Source organism: Microtus pennsylvanicus, chromosome 2 (genome assembly GCF_037038515.1).
Source record: "Microtus pennsylvanicus isolate mMicPen1 chromosome 2, mMicPen1.hap1, whole genome shotgun sequence".
In the NCBI taxonomy this organism is placed as follows: Eukaryota; Metazoa; Chordata; class Mammalia; order Rodentia; family Cricetidae; genus Microtus; species Microtus pennsylvanicus.
In genome coordinates, this window is record NC_134580.1 from 15,096,997 (window position 1) to 15,122,424 (window position 25,428).

Below are 25,428 nucleotides of genomic sequence, written 5' to 3' on the forward strand. Positions count from 1 at the left end.
TAGCCCCCTCATCACCTCACTTGCTCTCACGCTCTAGGATATCTTCAAGCCTCTTGAGAACGTATTTTTAAACTCCTAGATAAACACCCTATTGTATGGCCGTGCCAAGGCTTTTTGTACACTAGCAGGGGTAGTCTTTTTCTTTAACATTTTATTACTAAAGAAATTTAAATATGGAAAAATGGAAGGCATGGTTGAATGAGTACCACTTTGCTTTGGCAAGCAGACAGATTTATTCAGCTACTTGGTTGCTAGTCAGGGTTTGAGCAGATGGTGAGCTAGCTAGTGAGCTCTTAAGGCCAGCATCTTCACCAGTCCTCATTGCCCACAGGATGGGCTCACAATCACCTAGGAGATTGAAGAGGTGCACACCTGAGTGCCACTGTGAGGATGCTTTCAAGAATAGTTAACTGAGGGGAGACCCACCCTGGATATGGGCAGCAGCATCCCATGGGCTCATGGGGAAAAAGAAATACAGCCAGCGCAGCCCTCTCCCTGCCTCCTGACCATCAAAGTGAGGGCTGCCTTGTTCTGCTGCACCTTCCCTCCGTGATGGACCAAGGCCTCTGAAACCCTGACGAGAACCAACCCTCCCTCTACTGAGTGTCTCAGTTGTTCACAGCAGAAGAGAAGTGAGGGAGTCTGCATGCATGCACACTCGCAGTCCTGGGAACTGGGCCACTCCAGCAGAGTCCACGTGCATTCCCTGCTGTCAGCCAGCGCCAGGTGCTCGCCATTTCCCCCCCAAGATTTAGGGGTGTGTACATTATGTGTAATGTGACGTACCTTGGGCACATCATTGACATGGAACTAGCCAGGTAAGGGAGGCCGGCTGACTACAAGTTCCAGCAATCTTGCCTCCCTGGATTCCAAGCACACACCACCATGTCCCATGTTCTTATTGTTGCTTTTTAACATGCCTGCTAGGGATCCAGCTCAGGTTCTCGTGCTTGGGCAATGGGCACTTCACCCACTGAGCCATCTCCCTACTCCAGATCTGTTTTCCACAACTATTCTTGCCAACAGAATGTGGGTGGCCAGTGATGTCTCCAGACTGTCATCTCAGTCCATTGATGAGAGCATCTCTTCTGGCTTAAAGCCCACGTGGCCCCATGTGTCTGTAAATCTTCTTTTCCTGTCCTTTGCCCATTTGTTTCAGAGTGTTTGTGTCATGCCCTCCTCCCCCAACATACTTCCGCTTTACGCATGTGCCTAACACAAGAAGACGTTTCAGGTTGACTTTGGTCACAACCCTTGCAATCCAGTGTGGATGGATGCAAATGTCCTGTCCTCCTGCCTTCTGCTTGAAGTCTGTGGCTTCTCAAGCCCAAGGTTTGCAGAGCCTTTAGAGGCTTGGACCAGGATGGGGATGAGGGAGCCAGGAACAACTGTCTGAGACACAGACCACCTAAGGAGGGCCGAGAGTGTGACAGTTCCGGTCCCAGAGCCAGGAGCAGGGAGGCCTCTGCCCTGACCTTTGCTCCATCTTCTCGTGGATACCAGATTCTGTTTCCTGCTCTGTGAAGGGGTTGTGTGAAGGTTCGCATAGCCAGGGCTGTAGTAATGAAGACATGGAGTGGGACAGCACCTCAACAAAACCTGTATGTAATGCTTCATGTGTATCTTATTTATCTTCAACTCTGCCCTGAGGAGGGGATCATATCGACTGCCACAGGTAACAAGGAAACTGCGGGTTCCTGGGGGCACTTCCTCTGTGTGACTGGTCCTGCTTGGAGCGATCCTTTGTCTTCACGTGTATATCAGGGTGGCCCTCAAAGGGACTGTGTGTGGTGCTGATTGTTCACTGCTGCCTCCTAAGTGGATGCAGACAGGCTGCAGGATTCTGCTACAGGTGTACCTTCCACACACTCCCTCTCCTCACTGCTGCCAAACATCTTCCAGCCTCTCCATGCCTCAGCTTCCTCTTCTTAAAAGACTCACAAGTTGGAAGAAAGGAGTCAAGAATCCATCTCCCAGGAGATCCTGTGCTCTGCCCTGGATGTCCCCAACAATGGCCTAGGTGGCACCTGGCTTTCTTTCTAAGCACAGGTCAGGTAGGCTTTTTGCAGCACCTCCAGCCCTCGAGGTTTCTAGCCAAGGCACAGAGCTGAGCTGTGCTGATGGGAGATGGGTTAAACCAATTAACCCCACTGCCCGCCTCGTGTGTGAGGGCGGAGGCCCTTCCTTCATCTTTCTCAGTTAGGGAAGAAAGCAATGAGAAGAGACAAGCAGGCCCTTTAGCCCTGTCCTGATTAACGTATTCATCTTTGTGTGTTGGCAATTTGTAAACCTCAGGCCTGAGTAGCTTTAAGCAGACCTGTGTGTTCTCTATAGCGCAGGAGCTGCTGCTGAGCTTGGCCTCCACGCCTCACGGTCTTTCTGAGCACAGGGCCTCAGGAGTGCCAGGAAGCAGCGTGACCCAGGGCAGAGCCACTTAGATTCATTCATTCACATAATTATTTGTTTTCCCAGATTGGGTTTCTATATATGGTCCAGGCTAGCCTTGAACTTGGATTCCTTCCACTTCAGCCTTCAAGTGCTAGAATACAAACATGCACTAACGTGTCTGGTGCCACTTAAGAACTGTAAAGGGAAGGAGGGACAAGAGAAGGTGGGTGATGGCTGTCAGCTTGACTACATTTGGAATTAACTAAAACCCAAGAATCTGGGTATACCTGTGATGTTTTTTCCCCTTAAACATCTGAAATAGGAAGACCCACTCTTAAACTGGGTTTTTGAGGTGGGAAGATACATCTTTAATCTAGATCTTTTGAGGTTGGAAGAGCCATATTTAATCTGGGTCACACCTTCTGCTGGCAGCCTATATAAAGGGCATGGAAGAAGAAAGCTTGCTCTGCTTACTTGCTCTTGTTCTTTCACTGACATAGCCTCCTAAGTCTCATATATATGTATATATGTATATATATAGAGAGAATATGAGAATATATTATATGTAGATAGAATGTGTGTGTGTATATATATATATACATACACACATACACATGCACAATAATATATGTATATTTCTGGTCCTCTGGAGAACCCTGACTAATACAAGGTGACAGCCAGACTTCCCTCTGTGCAGACACTGGCTCTATCTGTGCATGGTGTGAAAGCAGAAGTGGGGTAACCAGGAGAAGGAAAGGGACCAAGAGAAGGGATTGTGAGAGCAGTGGAGGTGAATAAGAGTTGAGGTACAGTGATCTGTATGTATGAGAATGTGGCAATGAAACCCATTTTATATGCTAACTAAAAATTTTAATGTAATGAAGTTTAACAAAACCCTTTATTTAGTTCAGCAAAGCCAAAATGCTCTCATTTTAACCTGTGCTCCATATAGAATTATTGAAGAAAATCATTGCCTTCTTTTGTCTGTACCCTCCATCCAAAATGTATCCAGGCTCTGACAGCAGTACATATCAGCTGGTCACTCCTTTTCAAATATCCTGTGGACCATAGCAGCCAGCCGGCACACCGCTCAGTTATACCCACTTGCTTCTGCTAAGCATAATCTCTACTCTTGACTTTGTCACGGCAGGACTGGCCCAGCGGTAGGGTGCAGTCCTCTGTGCACCTGGGAAACCCCAGGGAATGGATGATTTACCCTTCTTACCCTGTTTGCTAGAGGGCAGGGTGATGCCCCACACCACCCAGGCTTTCTCCCTGTCCCCATAAATAGAGAGGCTCTAGCCGTGCAGGGAAACTGTTCGAGGACCTGTGTGGAGCAGACATATGTCACTCTAGCAGTGAAGCCTCCCCTTGACTCAAACTAGACCTTCCATTTAGCTTTTCTTAATGTGTGTAATTTTGAAAAGGTTAGAAAGTGCAGACAGGAGTTTTTGTTTTGTTTAAACAAGAGCCCACCTTATTCCCTCACCAATCACATCAGATCCCAGTCACACAGGCCTGTGAATCCACGTGGTCATGCAGGAACATGCAGGCATACTTGCAGCACACTCCCCATCTACAGACAACAGTGTCCCAGAGAATGGAGGCCAAGGTGTGCCCAGGAGTTCACATAGCGCCTGCCTCATCATGACACTGGCAGATAGCTGCTCTGTGGCCCGTGTGGCTGACCACATAGCTTCGACCCATTGTCCCAGCACTTTGCTCTTAGGGGGTCTCTGTGTCTGTGGAGGTCCTGGGCTTGTACCTCTCTGTCCAGCCCTCATGCTGGGAGCATCCATCTGGATGGTGCAGTGCCGGGCCCTTCTCTGGCTCAGTCGTTGACCTTCTGCAGGTGACCACGCCCCGAAGCAGAGACTAGATCTTCCCTGCTTGTTCTCCACCCTCCGTTTCCCTCCCCAGTTCGTCCCACTGCACCCTGACTAGAGTCCAGCGGGTCCTGGGCATGTGCAGACAGCTGTTACCAGCACATTTTTGCAGGGTGCAAGGCAGGGCCACACTGATGGCACCTTTCAGGGTTGGGCACATTTTGGCTTTTATATAAGAAATCTTGTGTCTTGGAGCTTTGTGTCCATGCCCCTAGTGTTGGCAGGCTGTAGCCCTCTTCAGCCAAGTCAGGTGTATATGTCAGCCATGCGGAAGAGTCATATGAATTTCTACCAAGCCAAGTTAGGCCATGTAAAAGAGCACTTGACAGAACACTGCCCTTGTGTGATCTGAGCACACCTGCCCTGGCGGTCTGATGCGGTTTTCCCAGGACACAGGCAGGGGTGGAGGTGGGAGAGCTTTGTTTTCTTTACTTGGCAGTTCAAGCCCCAGTTAGCCCTTTGGAAACACTTTTAATTAAATACAGTTCGTGTTTGCACCTTGGTTGGGATTCCAAGAACAGATTTAGCGAGGTTGAAGGGCACCACCTTCTGCCTCTCCGTGGCCTCAGGAGCACCAGGTATGGTACAGGCATGCAGAGCAGCCGTCTCTTAAGATTGCCAACCCTGGCAGGTGTGCAGGTACAGTGGCTCCCTAGGGTCGTGGATTCCTGCCCACGGCAGGGTTAGAACCTTCGATGGCAGTTCCTTCCCACAGAACCTCCTCACCCCTGCTGCATCCAGTGCCCCACCCCCCCAAGCAGGAAAGCAAGGTGCTACTCCCCTCCATCCTTGAACGTTCTGCCAAACTTGTCTTGATTGCTTGTCTGCCAGTTAGGGAGATGACTAACCTGATAAAGCATTGTCGAGCACCCAAGTTTGACCCCCAGAACCCATGTCAAAAGTTAAGTACAGTGGCATATGCTCATAATCCCAGCATTGAGGAGGCAGACACCGGCACATCCCTAGGACTTGCTGGCTAGCCAGCCTACCCTAACCTTGGGGTGTGCTCTAGGTCTCACTCAAGTGACTAGCTCCTGAGGAGCAGCACCCAAGATTGTCTTCTGGGCTCCACATGCATGTGCACATACATGTTATCTGTCCATCTGTTTCTCCATCCATCCATCTATCTCCCTACCTCCCCCCCACACACATACACAGCCTGTCTGCTCACTGACTCGCCATCGCCCCTAGACAAGGAACTTACTCAGCAGCAGGTCTCTTCTTTCAAGGCTAGCGCTGCTGCATAGCGCCTGCTGTCTGGGATGCTGGTCACCTCGCTAGTGACAGTTGGACTATTAACCAGCTGCTGCCACTGAGCCTTTTACTCCAAGCATTCTGGGACACTGTGCACACACTAGGCAACCAGCAGGGGGGGTCCCAGCTCTGTCTCCACTTTACAGATGAGAAACAGAGACAAATGAGGTATGAGGTTTACCCAGGGTCACACAGCAACAAAGGCCCTGGCTGCTCAGCACTTGTAGGCAGTGACTCCATATACTGTCTGGTCCCTGTACCCAATGATCACCAAGGGCTGTGCACCAAGTTTTCTCAGAGTTCACATGGAGCTGCTCATGGTGGAGAGAAGGCAGATCTCCATGACAGCATCAGGGACATGATTGTGGGGTTGGTGTGGTCAGAGCCATAGCTTGAACAAAAGTCTATGATATCTGACCCCAGGATCCTTCTCCTCCACTGCTGCCTCAGCTTTCAGAGCCCCAGCATTGGATCCTAAGAGAGACCAAGAATGTAATCCAGTCAGCACATTGTCCTTTTGGAAGGACTTGTGTGTAAAAGTGACCCCTACCCCTACCCCCGTGCATACGACACTGCAGAGCACTGACTCTGAATAGCTAAACTCTTTGTCAAGGAGCAGACAGAACCACAGTCTCTCTTCTTAGCATTCGGAGCCTCATCTCTCGGCTTTTCTCCAGGGGCCAGACATGGCGGCGAGACTGTCGAACAGGGTACCCTTTAGCACTGCATACAGAGCAGGCTGAAGCAGCCCAGCTTGTGGGGCTTGATCTACCATCTTCCAAAGCAGCCATGCCTGAGGGGAAGCCCTGTTCACCCTGCTGTCAGGAAGTACCCTGACTAGGCTGCTAGGTAGAACGGAAACTGTCTGCATCTGCATTGTCCTGTAAAGGGGCCATAGTGTCCAGGATGTGTCCCAGTCATCCCCTTGACCAAGGCCACTGCTGGGGCTCCAAGCCCATTCCTCTGGGATGTCTGCCTGAGTTGCATCCTGGGCATTGGTGTCCACACCCACAGCATGCGCTCAGGGCTGAGAAGCACTGACCCACAGGGCTTGCTTGTAGTAGCTTCTGTCACTTTTGCTTCTCACTGACCTCAGACCCCACTGGAGCCCTCCGTTGTTATTTGAAAGACAAGGCTAGCCGAGAAAGGCAGGTGTGGAACACCCCACTGTACCCGCTCGGTGGCTTTCGAAAGTGGGCAGTGTCCTTGAGTTGCTTCAGTGGCAGTGGCAGAGGAGAAATCTCCCTTTATTTTCACAGCCACCAGTGTGGCCATAGCACTGGCTTGGTTCTGGGGTTAGGAGAAGGGTCAAGTGCCACCTACAGAGTTCTAGTGTGGGCTCCATGGAGGGACATTCCCAGTCACCATAGTTGTGTAATACAGAGCTGTCCCCTGCCAGCCACTGCCCCTATAACATTCCAGCAATGGCTTAGTGAGTCATTGCTTGCCTCATGTACCATGTTAGTGACGGACAGCAGCCTCTAATAAATGCACCATGTTTCCCAGAGAAGAGGCAACGCTGCCTGCTGCAACAGGAAGACAAGCCTTTTTAAAAACGAAATCTGTATTTAAGGCCATGTTTGTCTGTGTTCTTTGCCTGCCTTAAAGGTCACGCAGATAGATTTTTCCTTCTTTAGCAGTGCAGGCCGTGAAGAGCTGGGCATTTCCATTCTCCCTCCATCCAGTGAACCTGGGGGACTAAATTAGATTCTGAAATTGAGTGTGCAGTGGAGTCGGTAAGTTACCGTAATGGGAGGGTATTGCTTCTCACCTTGCAAGTAGCGAGGTCATGATAATATGAAGCGAAGTGGATTAAAAATAAAACCAAAGGTATTTATTTATGACCTGCTCAGAATTGGATTGGCATCCGTGTAAGTTGCATCTAATGGTTGAAGACAGTAGATTGATGTTGATGTATCCCCGAGGACATGCTGCCAGAGAGACCTGCTCCATGAATTCAATTTAAAGACCCACAGAAAGTATCCAAAATGCAAAGGAAATAGGGGTGGGGGAGCAACAGTAAATGGTGGTTGAAGAATGTCCTGGCACATGGCTCTCAAGATTGGGGTGTGCTCCGTGTGTGCGCTGGAGGCTCCCTCCTGAGCTGGAGATGATGCGGGAAGTCTGCTCTGATCAACCACTGGAGCCTCTCCTGGCTCCACCCATACTGATAGTGCTGTCCTGAGTCCACATTAATGGGCAGCTCAGGTACCTCCCTGCTATCTAAGTAGGGTTGGAAACTTGGTGGGCCAGAGTCCAGTAGCTGCCATAGTTTGGGAATCAGCCCCTGCTGGGCTGTGCTTTTTTTGAAGCCAGCTGCTCTGTGTCTCTTGTCAGCTGTCTAGAGCTGGGATGGGATGGCTTTAGGACCCAAGTCCTGTAGAACTGGTATCTGCAGAACCATTGGAAAGGAGTGTGCTGCTCCCTGGAGGTGATGGCCTAGCTCACACCCATTCATCTCGGGAGACTCCTGTCTGGGAAGCTGTTATAACCATACAGACCTCTTAGACCCATGTCAGTTTAATTCCTACAAGTATTGTAGTCTCTCTCCCGAGACCTGTCCTGTCCTGGATGAAGTCCCCAGAGACTCTGTGAGTCATCATCTGATAAGAGAGGCCCGGCTGTTGATGCCATGATGTATGGGGGTCACTTACATCTCACCATGGATGCCCCCAAGGCCCTGTGGTTTTTCCCTCCCATCACTGGCCTCAGATGCTGTTAGTAACTCAGCCTCAGCACTGTCTGTCCTGCTTCTATGTTCTTAGCTCTCGGATATCCCTGAGCCTATGGGGATACCCCCACATTCCCCCTCTAAGACATGGCCCAGTGCAGACCTGGGATGCTGGATGAAGCCGAGGAGCTGCAGCATGGAAATCCCAAAGCAGAGCTTCTCATCCCTGAAGCCAGCAGAACTGAGTGACAGTGGCAGGCGCTGTCAGTGTGTACTCAGCTTGTATTCTGTGTGTGCACTGTGTGCAGTGTGTGTCTAGTGTGTTCATTGTGCCTGACTGGTGGCAGACATGTCCCCTGTGGTCTATGTGTCATCCCAATGGCTGGCAGGCCAGTCCTGCTACTCTGTTTATAAAGGAGGTCCCCAGGCTTCTAGGGTGACATGAATGGTTGTTTCTAGTTGACTATCTTATTGTCCAGCCCCCAGTGTCAGAACTTGTTCCCTTTGGTCTTGGAGAAGAGCAGAGAGGGGACAGGTGGTTCTTTTGTGGGGCTTCTGTGCTGACTCTGCCTATGGTACAAACATATTGCTGAGACCTGAGGTGGTCACCGGACACATGAGGGAGTGTATAGAGAATTGGTGTGTTACTCTCTGGTTACAGAGAAGCTTTGAGCTCTTAGAATTCTCCTGCAGCCTGGCCTATGGTGCCTTCTTGGCTATGGGGACCAAGGATGCTGTGTCCCTGGAGTATAAAAGGGTTTAGAAAATGGGTCACAACTGCAGTGCTGAGAAGATGCACTGTGTGGCTTCTCAGATGCTGAGCTGGGGACACATAAGACTATAGAGGGCATAGTCTGACTGGGTGGGGTTGAAGGGTGAGTGAGTGGGGGGGACCACAACAGCTGAGGGCACTGCCCCATGCTTTCTTCTGCAACTGACTGAGTTCTCCCAGGTGTCTGCTGCTGGGATCTGGCCTGCAGCCCTGGACCCTCCCTAACTGTCTGTCTCTCCTCCAGGAGTTGCTGCTCTTTCTCCAGAACCTGCCGACTGCTCGCTGGGATGACCAGGATGTCAGCCTGCTGCTGGCTGAAGCCTACCGCCTCAAGTTTGCCTTCGCAGACGCCCCGAATCACTACAAGAAGTGAGCGTGGGGCCCATGGCAGCGGCCTCACCCTGGGGGTGGCATCCTTTCCCTACCTGGATGGATGCTGGCCTCTAGATTGGTTCTTTCCTGGTGTGGCCTCGCAGAATGGGCCTCAGCATGGTCCAGAGCTGGCAGCCTCAGTTTGATGAGATACCAAAGAGAGTCCGGGAGAGAATCCTAGCTTCAGAAGCTCAATGCGGCCAGGAGTGTCCCTCACCCTGGCCCTTCTTTGCCAAATGCCCACCCTTGGGCCCCTAGCCCCGACAGCCAAGAGGAAGTTTCCCTCATAGGGCCTGCTCTGTGGGTGCCAGGCAGAGGTGGGCAGCCATCTCGGGCCTGCTCTGAAATGCACAGATCTGTTCTCTGACTGAAAGAGCGAAGTCCAGACAAAAGCTGAGCACGACTGGGCTACGCACACAGAGCCCCCAGTGGCTGCCATGTTCAGACCTGGTTTAAACAGGCCTGGAAGGCTGGGAGACAAGAAGAGGCCTCTCACCGCACCTTACTCTGTTTTTAATTACCCCACTACTTATCCCGGCAGGGAGGTGGTCAAAGAACCTCCAGGGAGGCAGGAGTCTTTGTCAGTCATGGGCCCACTCTTGGCCATGACGGGGCAGATGAGTGGCTCTGCCGTCCCAGCCTCTGGGGAGGTTCCTCCCATCATCTGCATAGGAACAACCAGGAGCTGCTGGGCTGGGATCCCTTCCTACCCTGCTGCCCTTTCAGGATCCACTGGTTTGGAGCCGTTGCCCTGGCTGCTCCAGGGCCCTCAGACTGGCTTCCCACATGTGCTCCTAGGCATGCCCCAAGCTGCCTGGCCTCTGTGATATAGGATCCCCAGGGACTACCAGGCCATCTGTAGGACAAGAGCTTCGGACTCCTAGAGCAGGCTCTTGTCCTCAGTTACCCACCGTGGCCCACTCTGGCCTGTCCCTCCCTCAGGAGCAGCGTACCACTGCCCAGGCACTAGGACACTGCCCAGAGGCTGTGGGGGATGATACAGGGAATATGTGTGTCTGCTTCTATTCCGATTATCCTGGGTCAGATAGGGCATGACATCAGCAGTGCTGGGTAGGCAGTTCATGTCCTGGATCAGTAGGGGGACATGCTCCCTCAGACCAGTGCCTATCCTGGGTGAGGGGCACCCAGCTATGAGGAAAACTGTCTCCTCTTTGGCTCTGTGGGGAAGCACCATCCTTCCTGACTCTCCTATGGTGCAGATTGCCCCTCAGACAAAAGGAAGAACTGCTCCATGGTGGGTTGTTTTTATGATATGACAAGGACCCTGAATGTATTTTAATGTGTGCAAATGCTTGACTGGGTGTAAGGGACGCTGGCGACAGTCCTGCGTCTGAGCCAAGCAGGATGTGTGCTTTGAATGTGATGTGTTGGAAACAGAAAATAAAGATACTTCATATGGCCCCTGGTCTTTACATTTTTTATCCCATTTATTTGGGGAGCTAGTGTGTCTGCCCTGGCCGAGGAGTGGGGGTCAGAGCACAACTTGCTGGAGTCTCTTCTCTTCTGTTATGTGGGTATCAGGGATCAAACTCAAGATCTCAAGAGGGTCGGCCTGATGGCTTACCCACGAGCCACTCTTCAAGGCCCAGGCCCCAGCACTGGGCCCTGTGCTCTAGGCCGTGCCTTCATCACAGCAGTACTGTGGCCTCAGTGACATACTTGGGGCCTCATAAGAGGAAGGAGTACTTGTCCAGATGGCCTCCAGAAGCCACTTGCCTGGGGTTAGGGTGGGACACAGACCTGGCCCTGATCCTCTGAAGCCAGGACTTGGTGCTCCCAGGACCCGGCAGAGTAAGTTTCAAGGTCCAGCACAGACAGACCCTCCATCAGGCTCTGGACAAGAGGCAGCTCCCCGAGTTTCCTTTGTAAAAAGCCTGCACGGAGTCGACCCTGGAATCTGGGTCCCTCTTCCATTCTCCTAGGAACGCAGGGCGCGTCATCCCCCTGCGGCCAGGCGTAAGACTCCAGCCCTGGTCAAACAGCTGCCACATACTCTCTTTTACTACCATGAGTGATGCTCAGTTACTACCTGAGGTCTTCCCTGCTGACACTGGTACCAGGGTCCCAGGGTTCCTAGATAAGACCCCACCCTGAGTGGTACCCAGGAACACCCAGTCCACAGACAAGACCCTACCTGCTGAGCTCTACTGCTGTTAAATGCCTGAAGTGACCCCCTGGAGCAGTCAAACCTCCGGCAAGGGCAGCTGTGTTGGGTAGCGGTTTTCCTGGGGTGACTTGATCATGTGGGAGCACTCATGCAAGTCTTACTTGGCAGCATGGAGGTAGGCTTTGTATCGAGTGCACCCGGACAGCCTCCAGATGTGTGTCACCCTGGGCCAGCAGCTCTGGGCAACCCCAGGGACCTGCCTGCCCTATCCTGAGGGTGTGTGCAGGGACAGAAAGCCCTCCTCCTGGAGTCTTCCTACCCTCTCTTCTCTGCCCTGGCCCACTCCTCTCTCACCCCAGCCATGCTTCCCCCCAGTGTGGCACCCAGCTCACGAGGACCAGGCCACACAGGTCTGCCCCCACATAACGTGGAGGCCTTCCAGATCCACTCTGCAGCCTCTGCCCTGGGAGATCCTTAGCAGGGAATAATTTCAGGGGCACACAGATGAATGAGCCTTTGGGTCCGTTCATTGACAGGTTGAGACTGATTAATATCTCCCACCAAAGAAAAGTGTGGGCCAGATGGTTTTCCTGCTGGATTCTACCAAGCATTTCAAGAGCCAACACCAGCCTTCCTCGTGTTTCTTCGAAAACCCAAAAGGGCGGGGAAGTTTCCAAACTCCATTTACAAAACCAGCATTCAGTCTCCTCAGTACAAAAACTAGACAAGGACATTCAAAGACAATTAAGCTGCAGGCCAAGGTCCTTGAGCAAAAGTCAAAAGAAGAACAGACGTCCCCAGGAAAATCCTAACAAGCTGAATTCATGACACACGGAGACAGTCCATGAGAACCAAGGAGAATTTGTTCCTTGCATGCAATGATGGTTCAGTTTAAGCCTGCCGGTAAATGTGGTGCGCCTGATTAACAATAAAAAAGCCATGTGATCAAGTCTTACAGTAAGAGCAGTTGACAAAATTCAATATTCTTTCATTTAAAAAAAAATGATCCAAGCTGAGCATGGTGGTGTACCTCTTTAATCCCAGATCTCAGGAGGCAGAGGCAGGTGGATCTCTGAGTTGGATACCAACCTGGTCTACAGAGCAAGTTCCAGGATAACCAAGGCCTCACAGAAACCTGTCTTGAAAAAACAAACAGTTATTCAGACTGGGTATAGAGGAATTGTTATGGAATATTTGTTTACACTGTAAAGATGTGTCACTGCCTAAGGCGCCTTCTGATTGGTTTAATAAAGAGCTGAATGGCCAATAGCTAGGCAGGAGAGGTTAGATGGGACTTCCAGGCAGAGAGAGGAACTCAGAGCACTAGAATCTAGGTACGGAGGAGATTCTCGAGAGACGTGGAACAAATCAGACATTTGGTTACAGAGGACAGGTAACCAAGTTGTGTAGCAGAACATAGATGAACAGAAACAGGTTAATTTAAGGTATAGAAGAGCGAGATGGGATAAGCCCAAGCGAAAGGCCAAGCTTTCATGATTAGCAATAAGTCCCTGTGTCTTTATTTGTAAGCCAGCAGCCAACAAAAAAACTTACTTCAAGGAATTACGTGCAGTGTAGATAGAATAGACTTCTGCACAGGGAAGGCCCTGTGTGAGAATCCCTTTAAGACCTGGATGAGGCAAGGAAGGCTGTCTGCTCTCACTGCTTATACTCTACATAGCGCTGGAAGTATTTAGTACAACTCCGGAGGTACGCAGTCCAGTACTGGAAGTCCTGCCTGGACAGGGCGATAAGGAAGAGAATGGAAAGGGAGAAAGAAGAAATGAGCCCATCCCCATTTGCTGTTGGCATGACGGATTCTCCCAAAAGCGAGAAATTAGACCTGGCAGTCGAAGCCACAGCACACCTGTGTGAGAACAGCAAGCTCTGAGGAAGAACTCAATAGAGCTGTCATGATTACAATGGTTACAATAAAACAAAATACAGCATAAAATAGAAATAAATAAAATCAAGAAGGTAAGAAATCTAGATCCTAAAGGCTAACGCATGGATGAAAGCAACTGACAAAGGCACAACCACACCTAAAGATGCCTCGTGTCCGTGGACTGAAGAGCCAAGACTGCCGATGTCTTCGTTTACTGACTGCAATAAAATCCCTGCCACAGTCCAAAGAAAGAAAACAACCCCTGAAATTCATTTGGAATGTGAAACTCAGCCTGTCTGATGAGCTGAAAGCAAAACTTGAGGCATCATACTGTCTGGTGCCAACTATACTCAAAGACATGAGCCTTAATGCAGCTTGTTGTATAATAGCGTTCTCTAGAGGAACAGAACTGATAGAGTGTGTGGGGGGGGGTATGGGGGGACATTAATTATACTGTCTTACAGGGTATGATCAGGTTAGTCCAACAATGGCTGTCTAACAACAAAAATTCCAAGAATCCAATAGTTGTTCATTCTACAAGGTTAGATGTCTTGGCTGGTCTTCAGTGTGTGTGGGAATCCTAAAGAGGTAAATCTAATGCCAGTGTAGGAATGGACTTGCCAGAGAGAGCTAGGGCAAGCAGGCAAAGAGAGCAAGCTTTCTTCTTCCATGCCCTTTATATAGGCTGCCAGCAGAAAGTGTGGCCCAGATTTAAGATGGATCTTCCCACTTCAAAAGATTTGGATTTAAGGTGGGTCTTCCCACGCCAAGTGATTTAATTAAGAAAAATCCCTCACAAGTGTACCAATTGCTTGGGTTTCAGTTAATACTAGATAGTAATCAAGCAGACAACCAAGAATGGCCCTGACAGATATAACGCACTGCCTGGCCAAACAGAACAAAGAACTTACAAGTGGAGCCATGCATTGAAAGCGAGTTATTCTTTGAAGAAAAAGGTGAGTGTTCAAATGAACTGCTAGATAACAGGTTGATCCATGAAAATTACAAACCTTCCAAATGCCCTGGTGGAAAGCCAATGGCTGTCTTTATAGTTAGGGGTCAGTGACAAGGGGTTGAACCCCATGGCAACAGGAGAACCAGTGTGAAGACAGACCAGAATAGGAGGAGGAACCCCTGGGCAGCAAGCCCTGCCTGACTTGAGAAACTCAGGGAATGAAAGCAATAGCCAAGCTGGGTGAGCATGTTCTCAACCGAGAGGACACTGAAATTCCTTAGAATAATATTTTTTTAATTAATGTGTGAGCACAGCTGCCATGGAAAGTGGAGACGAGAGGACAGCTTACAGGGGTCAGTCCTCGCCTTCTACCATGTGGGGGCCCAGGGATGGAACTCGGGTTGTCAGGTTCTTTTACCTGCTTGGCCCCCTCAACTGCCCAGAATTCCTTAGCACATATGGTTATTGGCAATCAATAAAAGTGAGTAGAGCCCAGACCATTGACCTTCAAGAAGAAAAGTAGCATAGGTGCCTGTAATGTATTCACGTCTGTAATCATTTAAGAAATGGGGGTGGGGGAATCCATGCTGAGATGTCTGTGTCCATCGGTGCCTGACTTCTGGCCTGACCTGGGAAATCTGTGTCCATTGGTACCTGTCTCCTGACCTTGGGCTACAGTTGGGCTCCTTTGTTACACAGCAGTAGAAAACTAAACCACTCTCAAAATCTATGCTACACGATGCTTCTGCTAAACTAAAGCTTGCTCTCTGCTTCAACACTGTCAAGGTTGTCACAGCCAAAGAAGGTGTGACCTGACTGTAGCACCCAGCAGATTATCACCAAGTATGCAGCAAGAGACCACAGGTGAAGTGGACGAAGCAGGTCTAGCCCTGAAGGGTTTCTTTTCACAAGCATACATAGCACACCCTAACTGCCAATCACACTTCAGTCTGCCCGTGCCTTCATTGTATACATGGGGGGGGTACAATGTACACTTTCATAAAACCATTTATTTATCCGGGTGTCAAGGTGTGTGTTTGCAATGCCCGTGAAGAAGTCAAAGGACAACTTGCAGGAGTTGTCTCTTTAAGTTATGTGGGTCCCAGGGATGGCACTTAGATCAGCAGCCTTGACCTCTACCCTCTGAACCATCCCACTGGCTCTCAGTGTCTGCTAATATGACCAGCTTCTTTGGGTTACCTTCTGACTTGTGGGATCATTGCCCATGCTTTCCCATTGCCGGGTGGCTTGATACTGTGGCTTTATGAGAGAGCCCAGTCACTCGTGATGCTGTATAAGGAGATCACACTTAGTCTGGTGAGCATCTGGGATGTTTCTAGTTGGAGCTGTTATAAACGGTGCTGCTCACAACATCTGCGCGCCTATCTCCTGGAGGGCCAGCACCCACTGTTGGGCTGAGCATTCATCGAGAAGTGGAATTGCAGGGCCAGATGGTGGCTATCTGTCACAGTAATGGGTTACTGACAAATTACCTTCCCACACAGCAAGGTGTGGGACTCTTGCTCACCACTTTCCCTGGAGATGGGTGGTTAACCTGGCTGCTGCAGGGTGGGCTGTACAACCATCTTGCCCATTCACGACTCAGTGTGCCTCTCTGGCCCCTCTTGATCCTTCCTTCTGCAGCTCAGACAGAGACCTCTTGGGACATCTGGATGTGTTGATGCCAGAGGCGCCACCTTCAATCATTAAAATTCTTTAAAACTTGACTCTAATGGCTGCCTATAGCCAGTTGCATTCATTAACATAATCCATTTACTCTCTTATTATAAGGAAAGTGGCTTCCTTTTCCTTTTACATTGCCTGTGTGGCTGTGAGGAACTTTGTGGGTTCCCAGGACTGTAGCAGTGGGGTCCTTCAGTCCTTGCTGCCATATGCCTGAGCTAGTGAACCACACCCTGGTCCCACCAGCCCTCCAACTCCACTCTCTCCCCATCGTACTTCCACCCTCTTCTCTACCTCTGCCCCATACCCATGCCCACCCATCCCTGCCTCCACATCCACCTAACCCTCACCCACCCTCCTTTCCACCCCACCCCGAGCTTCCCTCCCCATCCCACCTCTACCCTCATCCCCACCTGACCCCTCTCCTGCCTCCTGCTCCTCCGCCCCACACTCCCATAGATCATTAGAGAACTGCAAATTTAAACAGTGAGGTTCCCCTACATCTGCTAAAAGGGTCAAAGTTCACATCACTGACAGATCTGGTAAGGATGTGGTGCCTCCAGCATGCTCTTTCACCACAGGCAGGAAGACCATGTGGTGCAGCTACATTAGCCATAGTTTGGTGTTTCTGTGTCTTAGCACATAGAACTCCACAGTGTGCTCCAAGAGCAGTCAATTGACTTGGCGCTTCATAATGGTCAGTGCAAACCCACAGGTGGCTGTTTATTTGTAATTGCCAAAGGTAAAGGCACCAAGATACTTTTTAAGAAGTGACCTTGCCAGTATGGTACATCCCTACTATGGCATTTTCTTCAGGGGTTGTGGAATATGAGCTCAGAAATCACAATGGCAAACAGGGGAAATTCATGCACATTGAACAAAGCCAGTTCTGGAAAAGGTCAAACTATGGACATCTAGGAAATCAGTGGTGGTAACAGGTCAGAGCGGAGGGATGAGCATGCGCACAGAGGGTCTCCAGCAGGGAGATCATTCTGTACCTGTAATGGAGGGGGTGTCATATTTTTTTTTCTGAAAGCCATAGGCCACCAAGAGTGAGCCCAAGGTACAGGATGGACTTTGAGTAGTAGAAACGTGTCGATCTATGTTGCTCTACCGAGTCTTCCTTGCACTGTTTTGACACTGATACAGGGAATTCCCATAGAGCGTGGGGAGGAGCATTGAGAATGACATATTTTTGCGGAATTGTGTTACAATCCCTGAACTGTAATCGATTAGCCAGAGAAAGCACAGGTGCGTCTCTGAGTGACTGCGAGAGCCCAGCTGTAGCTCATGCCCCCTGTGAGGTCACTAAACAGAACGCAGTTTGCAAACAGGGTGAGAGTAAACATTTCTGAACATGCAGCAACTGCCAGTGAATGCAAAGTCAAGCGCATAGCGAATGGGGGGGCTTCTGCAGCCCTGGCCCATTGGCGTCTTTCGGCCTCACTGCAGCCTCAGTTCTGAATGCCCAGCGCAAGCCTCTTACGCTTTGCATACCACATGCATGGCACTCAGTGCCAGCCAACACTGCCTGGGCTCAGAGTTGAGGCTGTCGTACACTGTAAAGAGTCCAGAGCTTCCTGCTCTTACATGGTTCAAGTTGAGAGCACAGAGCCCTCACGTTTTCCTGCCGGCACTCCTCAGAGCATGGGAAAGTTAATCCAGCACTGGGTTATCTTCCATCTGAATGGCAGAGCTTGAAAATTCCTGCTTCCGTTGTGGACTAGAGTCATTAAAATGAAAACCATTAAATAAAATTTGGCTTGGACTTAAGGCAGAATTTCCAACAATTCTAAAATGGCCCTAAAGATACGCCTGCCATTTTGACCTATATATTTGTGTGAAGTGGTGTTCTCAGCATTGACAATTGCAAAATCAAACTATGATTAACTCTACAAAAATCTTAAAGACACTCTGTATCCTGCAGTAAGAAATATTTAAACAAGATCTAATCAATCTTTATGTAAAAATAAACATATCCATCTCACTAGCATGCAGATTTGCTTTAGTCTTCAGTAACTGGTAAAATTATATGTCTATTTCAGAGTTGTTCCAAAATAAAATTCTTGTGATTTATTATTGATAAATGTTTTATTTGTACACCTATGTTTTTATATCATTTGTCTTAGTTCCCTTTCCATTGCTGTGATAAATTCTTCTGCCAGAGTAACTTAGGGGAGAAAGGGTTTATTCTGGTTTGCGGTTCCAGAAAGATCTACCCAATGTGGTGAGAAAGTCGTGACAGCAGGCACAGGAGGCTGACTGGCTATATTCAGGAAGCAGAGAGTGGACAGGAAGTGGGGCTCAGATAGAAAGCCTGAAGGGCTGCCCCCAGGAACCCACGTCCAAGGATTCACTTCTTCTCTGGGGGTAAGGGACTCTTCCTCCTAAAGGCGCCATGACCTTTCCCTAACCACTCCACATGAGCACATGAGCCTGTATCTACACTCTGAGCCATGCACAGATCTCTCTGGCACAAAGACTAAGAGGAAAAAGAGGAAAAGAAGGAGAAGAAGGAGGAGGAATAAGAAAAAGAAGAGGAGGAAAAGAAAAGGAGGAAGGAGAAAGAAGAAGAAAAAGGAAGAAAAAGGAGGAGGAGAAAAAAAGGACAAGGAAGAAGAGGAGGAAGAAGAGAAAGGAGGAGGAGTAAGAAGGAGGAAGAGAAAGAGAAGGAAGAAAAGGAAGAAGAGGAGAAGGATGTAGAAGGAGGAAGGAGGAAGAAGAAAAGGAGGAAAAGAAGGCTGTGGAAGGAGGCAGGAGGAAGGAAGGAGAAAGAAGAAAAGCCCGGAGTTAGAAAACTTGTTGAAGTGAAAGGAGATACACATTCCAAAAGCTGACCCAAGAAGAAACTGAAAACTCTGAACATCGATAAATCAATAAATGACTTGGAGTGTTGTCTGAGAGTCTTCCCTGTCTGGCACAGCTCAGACAGCTTCACGGCGTTCTGTGCCAATGCCATCCATGGTCAGAATCTAGGAGCACAGTGGTTTATGAGCAGAGCTCCAGCATAGCAGCTGATTACACAGCCTGGCTGCCCCTGACCAGACTACATGATGTTTGTCATGTGTGATCATGGAGTTGGGCCTTATAGTCTGGTGGTGGTTGGCTTTTGACTTCTGAGCCTGAAGGAACCTGACAAATGGGACTTTAACTGAGCGCCTAGTTCCTGCTCTAGGAATTTTATTCATTTTGAGTCTTCAGTTCCTGGCCCCTGTTGGGCTAGAGCAGCTTCTATGTCAGTGGCCAGGCTAGGCAGCCAGGCAGGTGGAGGCCGTGTGTATTCCCTTCCTGTGGTTTCGGACTGGATTCCAGTGTGGAGGAAGAAAGCCTCTCTCCCCCATTGGCTTAGTTCATTAAGAGCCCGTGAGAAGGGCCTGTCAGCTTAGTGACCCAAACTCAGAAGATTTTATTCTAAACAAATAAAGGAATGGGGTAGTGGGCTCGCTGGATTTGGATGGAGGTAGAAGGGGCTGGTTGACCAGATTGGGGGAGGCGGGGAGGTCACTGAAGAGGACCAGTGAGGGTAAGACTGTGAGGGAAGGGACAAGTTGGGGGGAGGGAGGGTATCCTGGGCTGGGGGATGGCCAGTGGGAGGCAGACATGGAAATGTGGACCAGAAGGAGGACTTCCAGAGCTGAAGGTGAAGCGTTGGCAGAGGTGGGTAGTGGAATGCAAAGATGTTTCCTCATGGGGCAAGACAGGAACAGGCACCCTCAGAGACAGTCAGAACCTACTGATCAGACAGTAGAGCAAGCCTGGGCTTCAGGTCTACAGAGGCCGCCCCTCCCGTCTCCCTCCCTCTCCTCCTCTCCTTCTCTTTGATGTCTAATGTCATTGTCAACTGGATTGGATCTGGAATCAACTAAAAGACAGCCCTCCGGGTACACCTGTGAGGGACTCTCTGTACTCCATTAACTGAAATGGGGAGACTCACCCCTAATGTAGTCAGCTCTTTTAGCAGCAGTCCAGATATGAGGAGTTTAGATAGAAGGGGGTTTCTTTCCTGCTCTTTGCCTGCTTGCCTTCCTGTTGTGCTGGTGAGTTCATCTACCCTGTTGCTGCCATCCTTCGCTGCCATGAGAATAGCCTAGTGTCTTTGGCTTTCCAAGGTTGAATGAAGAACAGTGACTTTCCATAAGTCCCCCAGGCCTTCAGGCAGGAGTGGGACTCCTACCGCAGCCAAGCTTATATAGTGAGAAGCTACTGGGTTCTCAGCCTCTCCAGTGTGTGGGTGGCCATCACTGAATGGGCATGATGTAAGCACCCATTTTAATACGATTTCACTCTGTTCTAGAACACCCTGACTAGCACCTCCCCTTCTGCATTTGCTAGAGAATGCTCATCTCCCTACCAGGCTGCCCTACTCTGAGAGCAGGCTGTGCCTCTCCCTCTCTTGTTCCCAGAAAGAATGGAGTCAGACACATGGCCAGTCCTGTCCTGCCGATAATTGGAAGATGGAGTAATGAAGTTCAGAGAGGCTAATGAGCATGCCCAGGGCTCATATCCAGGGAGGTCAAGGCTGTCTGACTCCTGCTTCATGGCAACTTCAGGATGTCCCTGACGTACCCCAGATGGTCACCCTTTCCAATATGCCACGGCTAAAGCCCAGGCCTGCTGGGCCCTGTCTCAGTGATCTTCTGGAGCAGCTACATTTTGCCTAGCAAGTGGCTGAGCCTGGCCTGATAAGGTGGAGACTTATGGTGGTAGACCTGCGTGGCGTTTATTGAACATTTAGCATCTTCTGGGCACTGCTCTTTGGAGATCAGTGACCCTGGAATGAGGGAATCAGAATCTTGAAGCCATTCCAGTAGTGTTGGAAGCCTTGAGGTGGACATGGTGCAGTTTGACCATGATGCTCCCGGGGGGATGGAGGGAGCATACGGGAGGAGTATATACTTCTGGTCCCCACTCCAGGACAATCTAAGTGACCTCTGAGAGGCCGGCATTCTCATGTGGTCGTTGCCCGGGAATGCTAATGAAGATTGGGGATCTGGGGACAGCTGCTGCTGACCTGGCTATTAAAAATAATTGGCCACCCATAACACGGAGGAAAAATGTGTTCGCTCTCAGTTTGGCTGGGAAATGTGAGTTATTCTCATGTTGCCATGGAAACCAAGATGAGTTGGGACCGTCTCTCAGCTATTTAAATCCACGAGTCCGGTGAAGACTGCTGGGTACTCTCCTGAGAGAGGTGGGAAGGATGAATAGATAGAAGAGGGACAGAGGGACAAGGGAAAGAGGCACCTCTGCATAGCAAACAGATACAGCCCCCACGGCCATCGTGAACCCACACAACCTTCATTCACTCCCAGGTCCATTGACAGCAGCCTGGAGAGGGGATGGGTCGATTCAGGGCAAGTGGAACACAAGCCGTGTCATGCTCACTGAAGACCCCATGTGCCCCAGTCTCTCTGGGGACTCGGATTCTTCCTTTAAGTCCAATGATGTCTTCAGTTCTGTGTCTGCCTGCCAGCATCATGAGAGCTGTAGGGACCAGGGCTGAGATCTCTCTGCTCAGGCCTTTCCTCTCTCCACCCTTCCAGTAGAGGCGTGCTCTTGAAGGAACCATGTGTCCCCACTCAGCCCATCTTGGCCCTCCTTGCTGTACCTACCTGTGTATAGAGCTGACTGAAGAGAGAGCCTCCAGGGTCTCTGTTCTCTGTTGGTTTCAGTGCCTTCAGAGAGGTTGTCCCTGTGGCTTTGAACTTAAGGACTTAGGGACTGAGAGAGAAGTGAGGTTTGTTTGGGAGCTGCTGTGTCCTGTGTCTCTGGACAGCATCTTCTGTCCAGTCCCCTCCCTTTGTAGTAATAGGAGCGGCGGGGCTGCGTTCCCAGCACCCCGGCCGCCTGGCTAGCTTATGCCCCGAAATAATTACACGGACACTGTATTCTTTTAATCACTGTTTGGCCCATTTCTATCTAGCCTCTTCTAGGCTAACTCTCACACCTGGACTAGCCCATTTCTAATATTCTATGTAGCACAGCTAGGTGTGCTTACCGGGAAGATTCTAGCCTACGTCCATCCTGGGTCGGAGCTTCATCGCGTGTGTCTGCCCAGGAGCCGGGAGCATGGCGGCTCTTTCTGAGGCATTTTATCTCACTTTCTCTTCCTCCCAGCATTCTGTTCCGTTTACTCCACCCACCTATGAGCCCAAACAGTTTGTTTATTACTTAACCAATGAAAACAGAGTGATATATGACACTCCCACATCATCCCTTCATCCCTGTGGTCTCTGAGCCACCATGCTCCTTCCCAGGAACCCTCCTTCCTCATGCCGTTCTGCAGAGGTCTCTCCCCATACGCTCCTTCTGCCAGGAATGTCCATAAGAAAGAACTCACTATAGCTCAGAGAGCCCACATGCTTGATCTAGCACAGCCCTGAACATGGTACCCCATGCCTCCTTATAGAGCTATAAGGTCATAGCTGGTACCTTACCTGTGGCAGGGACAGGACCCAATCACTGGTGGCTCTTCTGTAGGGAAACAGAGCCAGCAGCATGACTGGGGGACAATGATGACAAGACAGTTGTGCCTAAAGACTGCTCAGAGAGGGGTCCGTACGTCCTGTGACAGGGAAGGCAGAAGCCCGAGGAACCTTCTAGATCACCCCTGAGCAGACAGCGTCAAGGGGCCAGGGTCCAATGTGGAGGTCAGAGAAAGCCACGGCAGGGAATATGGCATGCGGGGTATGGCCTCGGGAGGGGTATGGGACCCAGAGCTGCTGCCTAGCTCCCTGGCAGTCCTTCACCCACCCACCGCCATCCTCTCTCCCCAGGGCCCTCTGGAGACCATTTACTGCCTTTCTTTTTAGTTTCAAATAATTTGCTTAGCAATGTCTCTGTTGTTCTGCTAATGGTGACAGCAAGAAGGAAAAATGATCAACCTTAGAATCACAACTTGAAATCGAGCTGTTTTCGAGAACGCTGTCTCCAATTAGAGGCGGTTTAGAAGACACCAAACACATCTGTCACTGGCTCTGCCGGGGAGGAGGGTGACAGTTCCTGGGGGAGAGGCCATGCTGCAGCTAAGCCTGTGGGGCTGAGACAAAGGTGGTGGCGACATCCTGCGTCTGTCATCTGCTTCCTCCGGGATTCTCTAGAAGATCCAGGAATGTCCTGCAATATGGAAAACGGGGTGGGAGGTCAGGCAAGTTCCCCAGATACCCCCAGATTCTGCTTCTGTGAGTGGGGTGTCCCCATGGCATTGTCACTGAATCCCGGCCTTCTGGTTGGGACTCATACAAAAATCCTCTGGCCCTGGAGCTACATTTTCTGCCCAGGCCATGCATCTGGCTGTAATCTCCAGGACAGGGGTCATACAGGCTGTGTTTCTTCGCTCCCTGCCCTTCTTCTAGCTGGACATGTCCCCAGTGCTATGTCCTTGATGCCAGCTCCAGTTCTACACACATCCCATCTAGTCAAGGAAGCCAAGGGTCAGAGCTTGGGCCTGTACCCAGGCCCGTGGAGCTGGTAGGGCAGAGTGGAATTTGAATCCAGAGTTGATGCTCTTCCTACGACAGGTCCTCACAGCAACTCTACAGGTACATTCCAGTCACCGAGCCATTTAAAGATGGCAGGGTGAGGACTGGAGGGGTGTCTGATCACAGTCAAGGTCACATGACCAGCTTGACAGAGGCTCATGGTGGTTGGGTGGATGGGAACACCTAAGGTGGCTGGGTGAGCCCTTAAAGTATCCACACAGAGGGTCAAAGCTTGGAGGCCTGCCCTGATCTCTGAGCTGGTCCTGGCCCAGAGCAGCCACCAGAGCTCCATGGCTGAACTCAGGGAGCACAGATCCTGAAAGATTTCCATCGATTTTCCAAATTAATGTTTTAGTTCTCCGCGTCTTGGGAGCCGTAATGAAGTGTCACCAGGAACGCGAGGACGAAGCGGATGAATAAAACGTCTTTTATAGTGTCATTACACTTGGATAATAAGATTTACTCGTCAACTTCAACTGTAATAATGTAATAATTTATTTGGTGACCTAATGAAGACATGTGGCCGAGGCTCTGAGGATAATAACCGCTCTGCAAAGGTTAGCACCTGCCTGCCATTCCAAGTCACCACCCTTGGAGCTGGACCAAAGGAGGACAGCACAGGCTCCTTCTGGCAATTTGGGTACAGCAGGCAGGCCCAGCCTGAGGCAGAGCCCACCCTTGGTTAATGAGTCCCAGCTTCTCCAGCTCTTTGGATCAAAGCAGTTTATCCAATTGCTTGTGTGCGGGCCCTATGGCCAGCACTGATCTAAAGAGACATGGGTTTTCATCCTGACATCTGGGCCCCTGGACATAGGCCAAGTGCACCTTGGCATTTGGGGTTAGATGGGTGTCGCATGAGAAGCCCACTGGCCATTCTTTCTCCTGTCTGTGGCTGCAATCATCCCAGTGAGCTAGATGAACCCTTTCCTGCCTTGGTTCCTATGGTATTGTACCATAGCAACAGGAAGCAAATTAGAACAGACTGCAAGGTTCAATGGTACAAGCTTCTGTAGCTCGTCCCCACCACATTCTCTCCTGTCCCCTGACTCTGGCCACATGATCTCAGTGCCTCTAGCTTCATGGCCTCTGCCCCAGCTCTTCCTCCTTTCTAAACTGTCTCCTTCAGATTCTTAGGGGCTCCTTTATTGCTCACACTTAGCTCAGACTTCCCTGGCGCCACCACCATGGTCACCATGTCATTTCAATTTCCCCTGGACTCTCTGCAGCTACAGAATGTAGTTTACCTATTGCCAGTTTCATAGGCTGACTTCTTGGCTCCTCCCTTCTTCCTTGTCTGACCCTTGGCTGTGGAGTGCCTATGAGGAACCAAAGGCAGGGAGCATTTGACCACGGGTATCATGGACCCTGCCGATGGCTGGCCCAGGCCCCACTGCCACCATACAATGTCACCCTCATAACTTGAAGGGCCCCCTACAATGTGAGCCTCCGGCTCTATCCAGGGCCTCAGTGAGGACCTGGCTACACCTGGAGTTCAGCCGACAGCTGTGTAACCACTGTATCCATGCTGGAGTTCAGCCAACAGCTGTGTAACCACTGTATCCATGCTGGGATTCAACCGACAGCTGTGTACACCACTGTATCCATCCTGGAGTTCAGCCGACAGCTGTGTAACCACTGTATCCATCCTGGAGTTCAGCCGACAGCTGTGTAACCACTGTATCCATCCTGGAGTTCAGCCGACAGCTGTGTAACCACTGTATCCATCCTGGAGTTCAGCCGACAGCTGTGTAACCACTGTATCCATCCTGGAGTTCAGCCGACAGCTGTGTACACCACTGTATCCATCCTGGAGTTCAGCCGACAGCTGTGTAACCACTGTATCCATCCTGGAGTTCAGCCGACAGCTGTGTACACCACTGTATCCATGCTGGGATTCAACCGACAGCTGTGTACACCACTGTATCCATCCTGGAGTTCAGCCGACAGCTGTGT

The 25,428-nt window shown here is 50.3% G+C and overlaps 1 protein-coding gene across 1 annotated transcript in view; it reads left to right on the plus strand.

Moving 5' to 3' along the window:
* Tbc1d22a (TBC1 domain family member 22A) overlaps positions 1-10,764 on the plus strand; it is a 288,481-nt gene extending 277,717 nt beyond the window's left edge. Inside the window, exon 13 of the mRNA XM_075960266.1 lies at positions 9,216-10,764. Coding sequence (XP_075816381.1) covers positions 9,216-9,344 — 129 coding nt within the window. The 3' untranslated portion in view covers positions 9,345-10,764. The remainder of the gene's footprint in view (positions 1-9,215) is intronic.
* Positions 10,765-25,428: the final 14,664 nt, after the last annotated feature.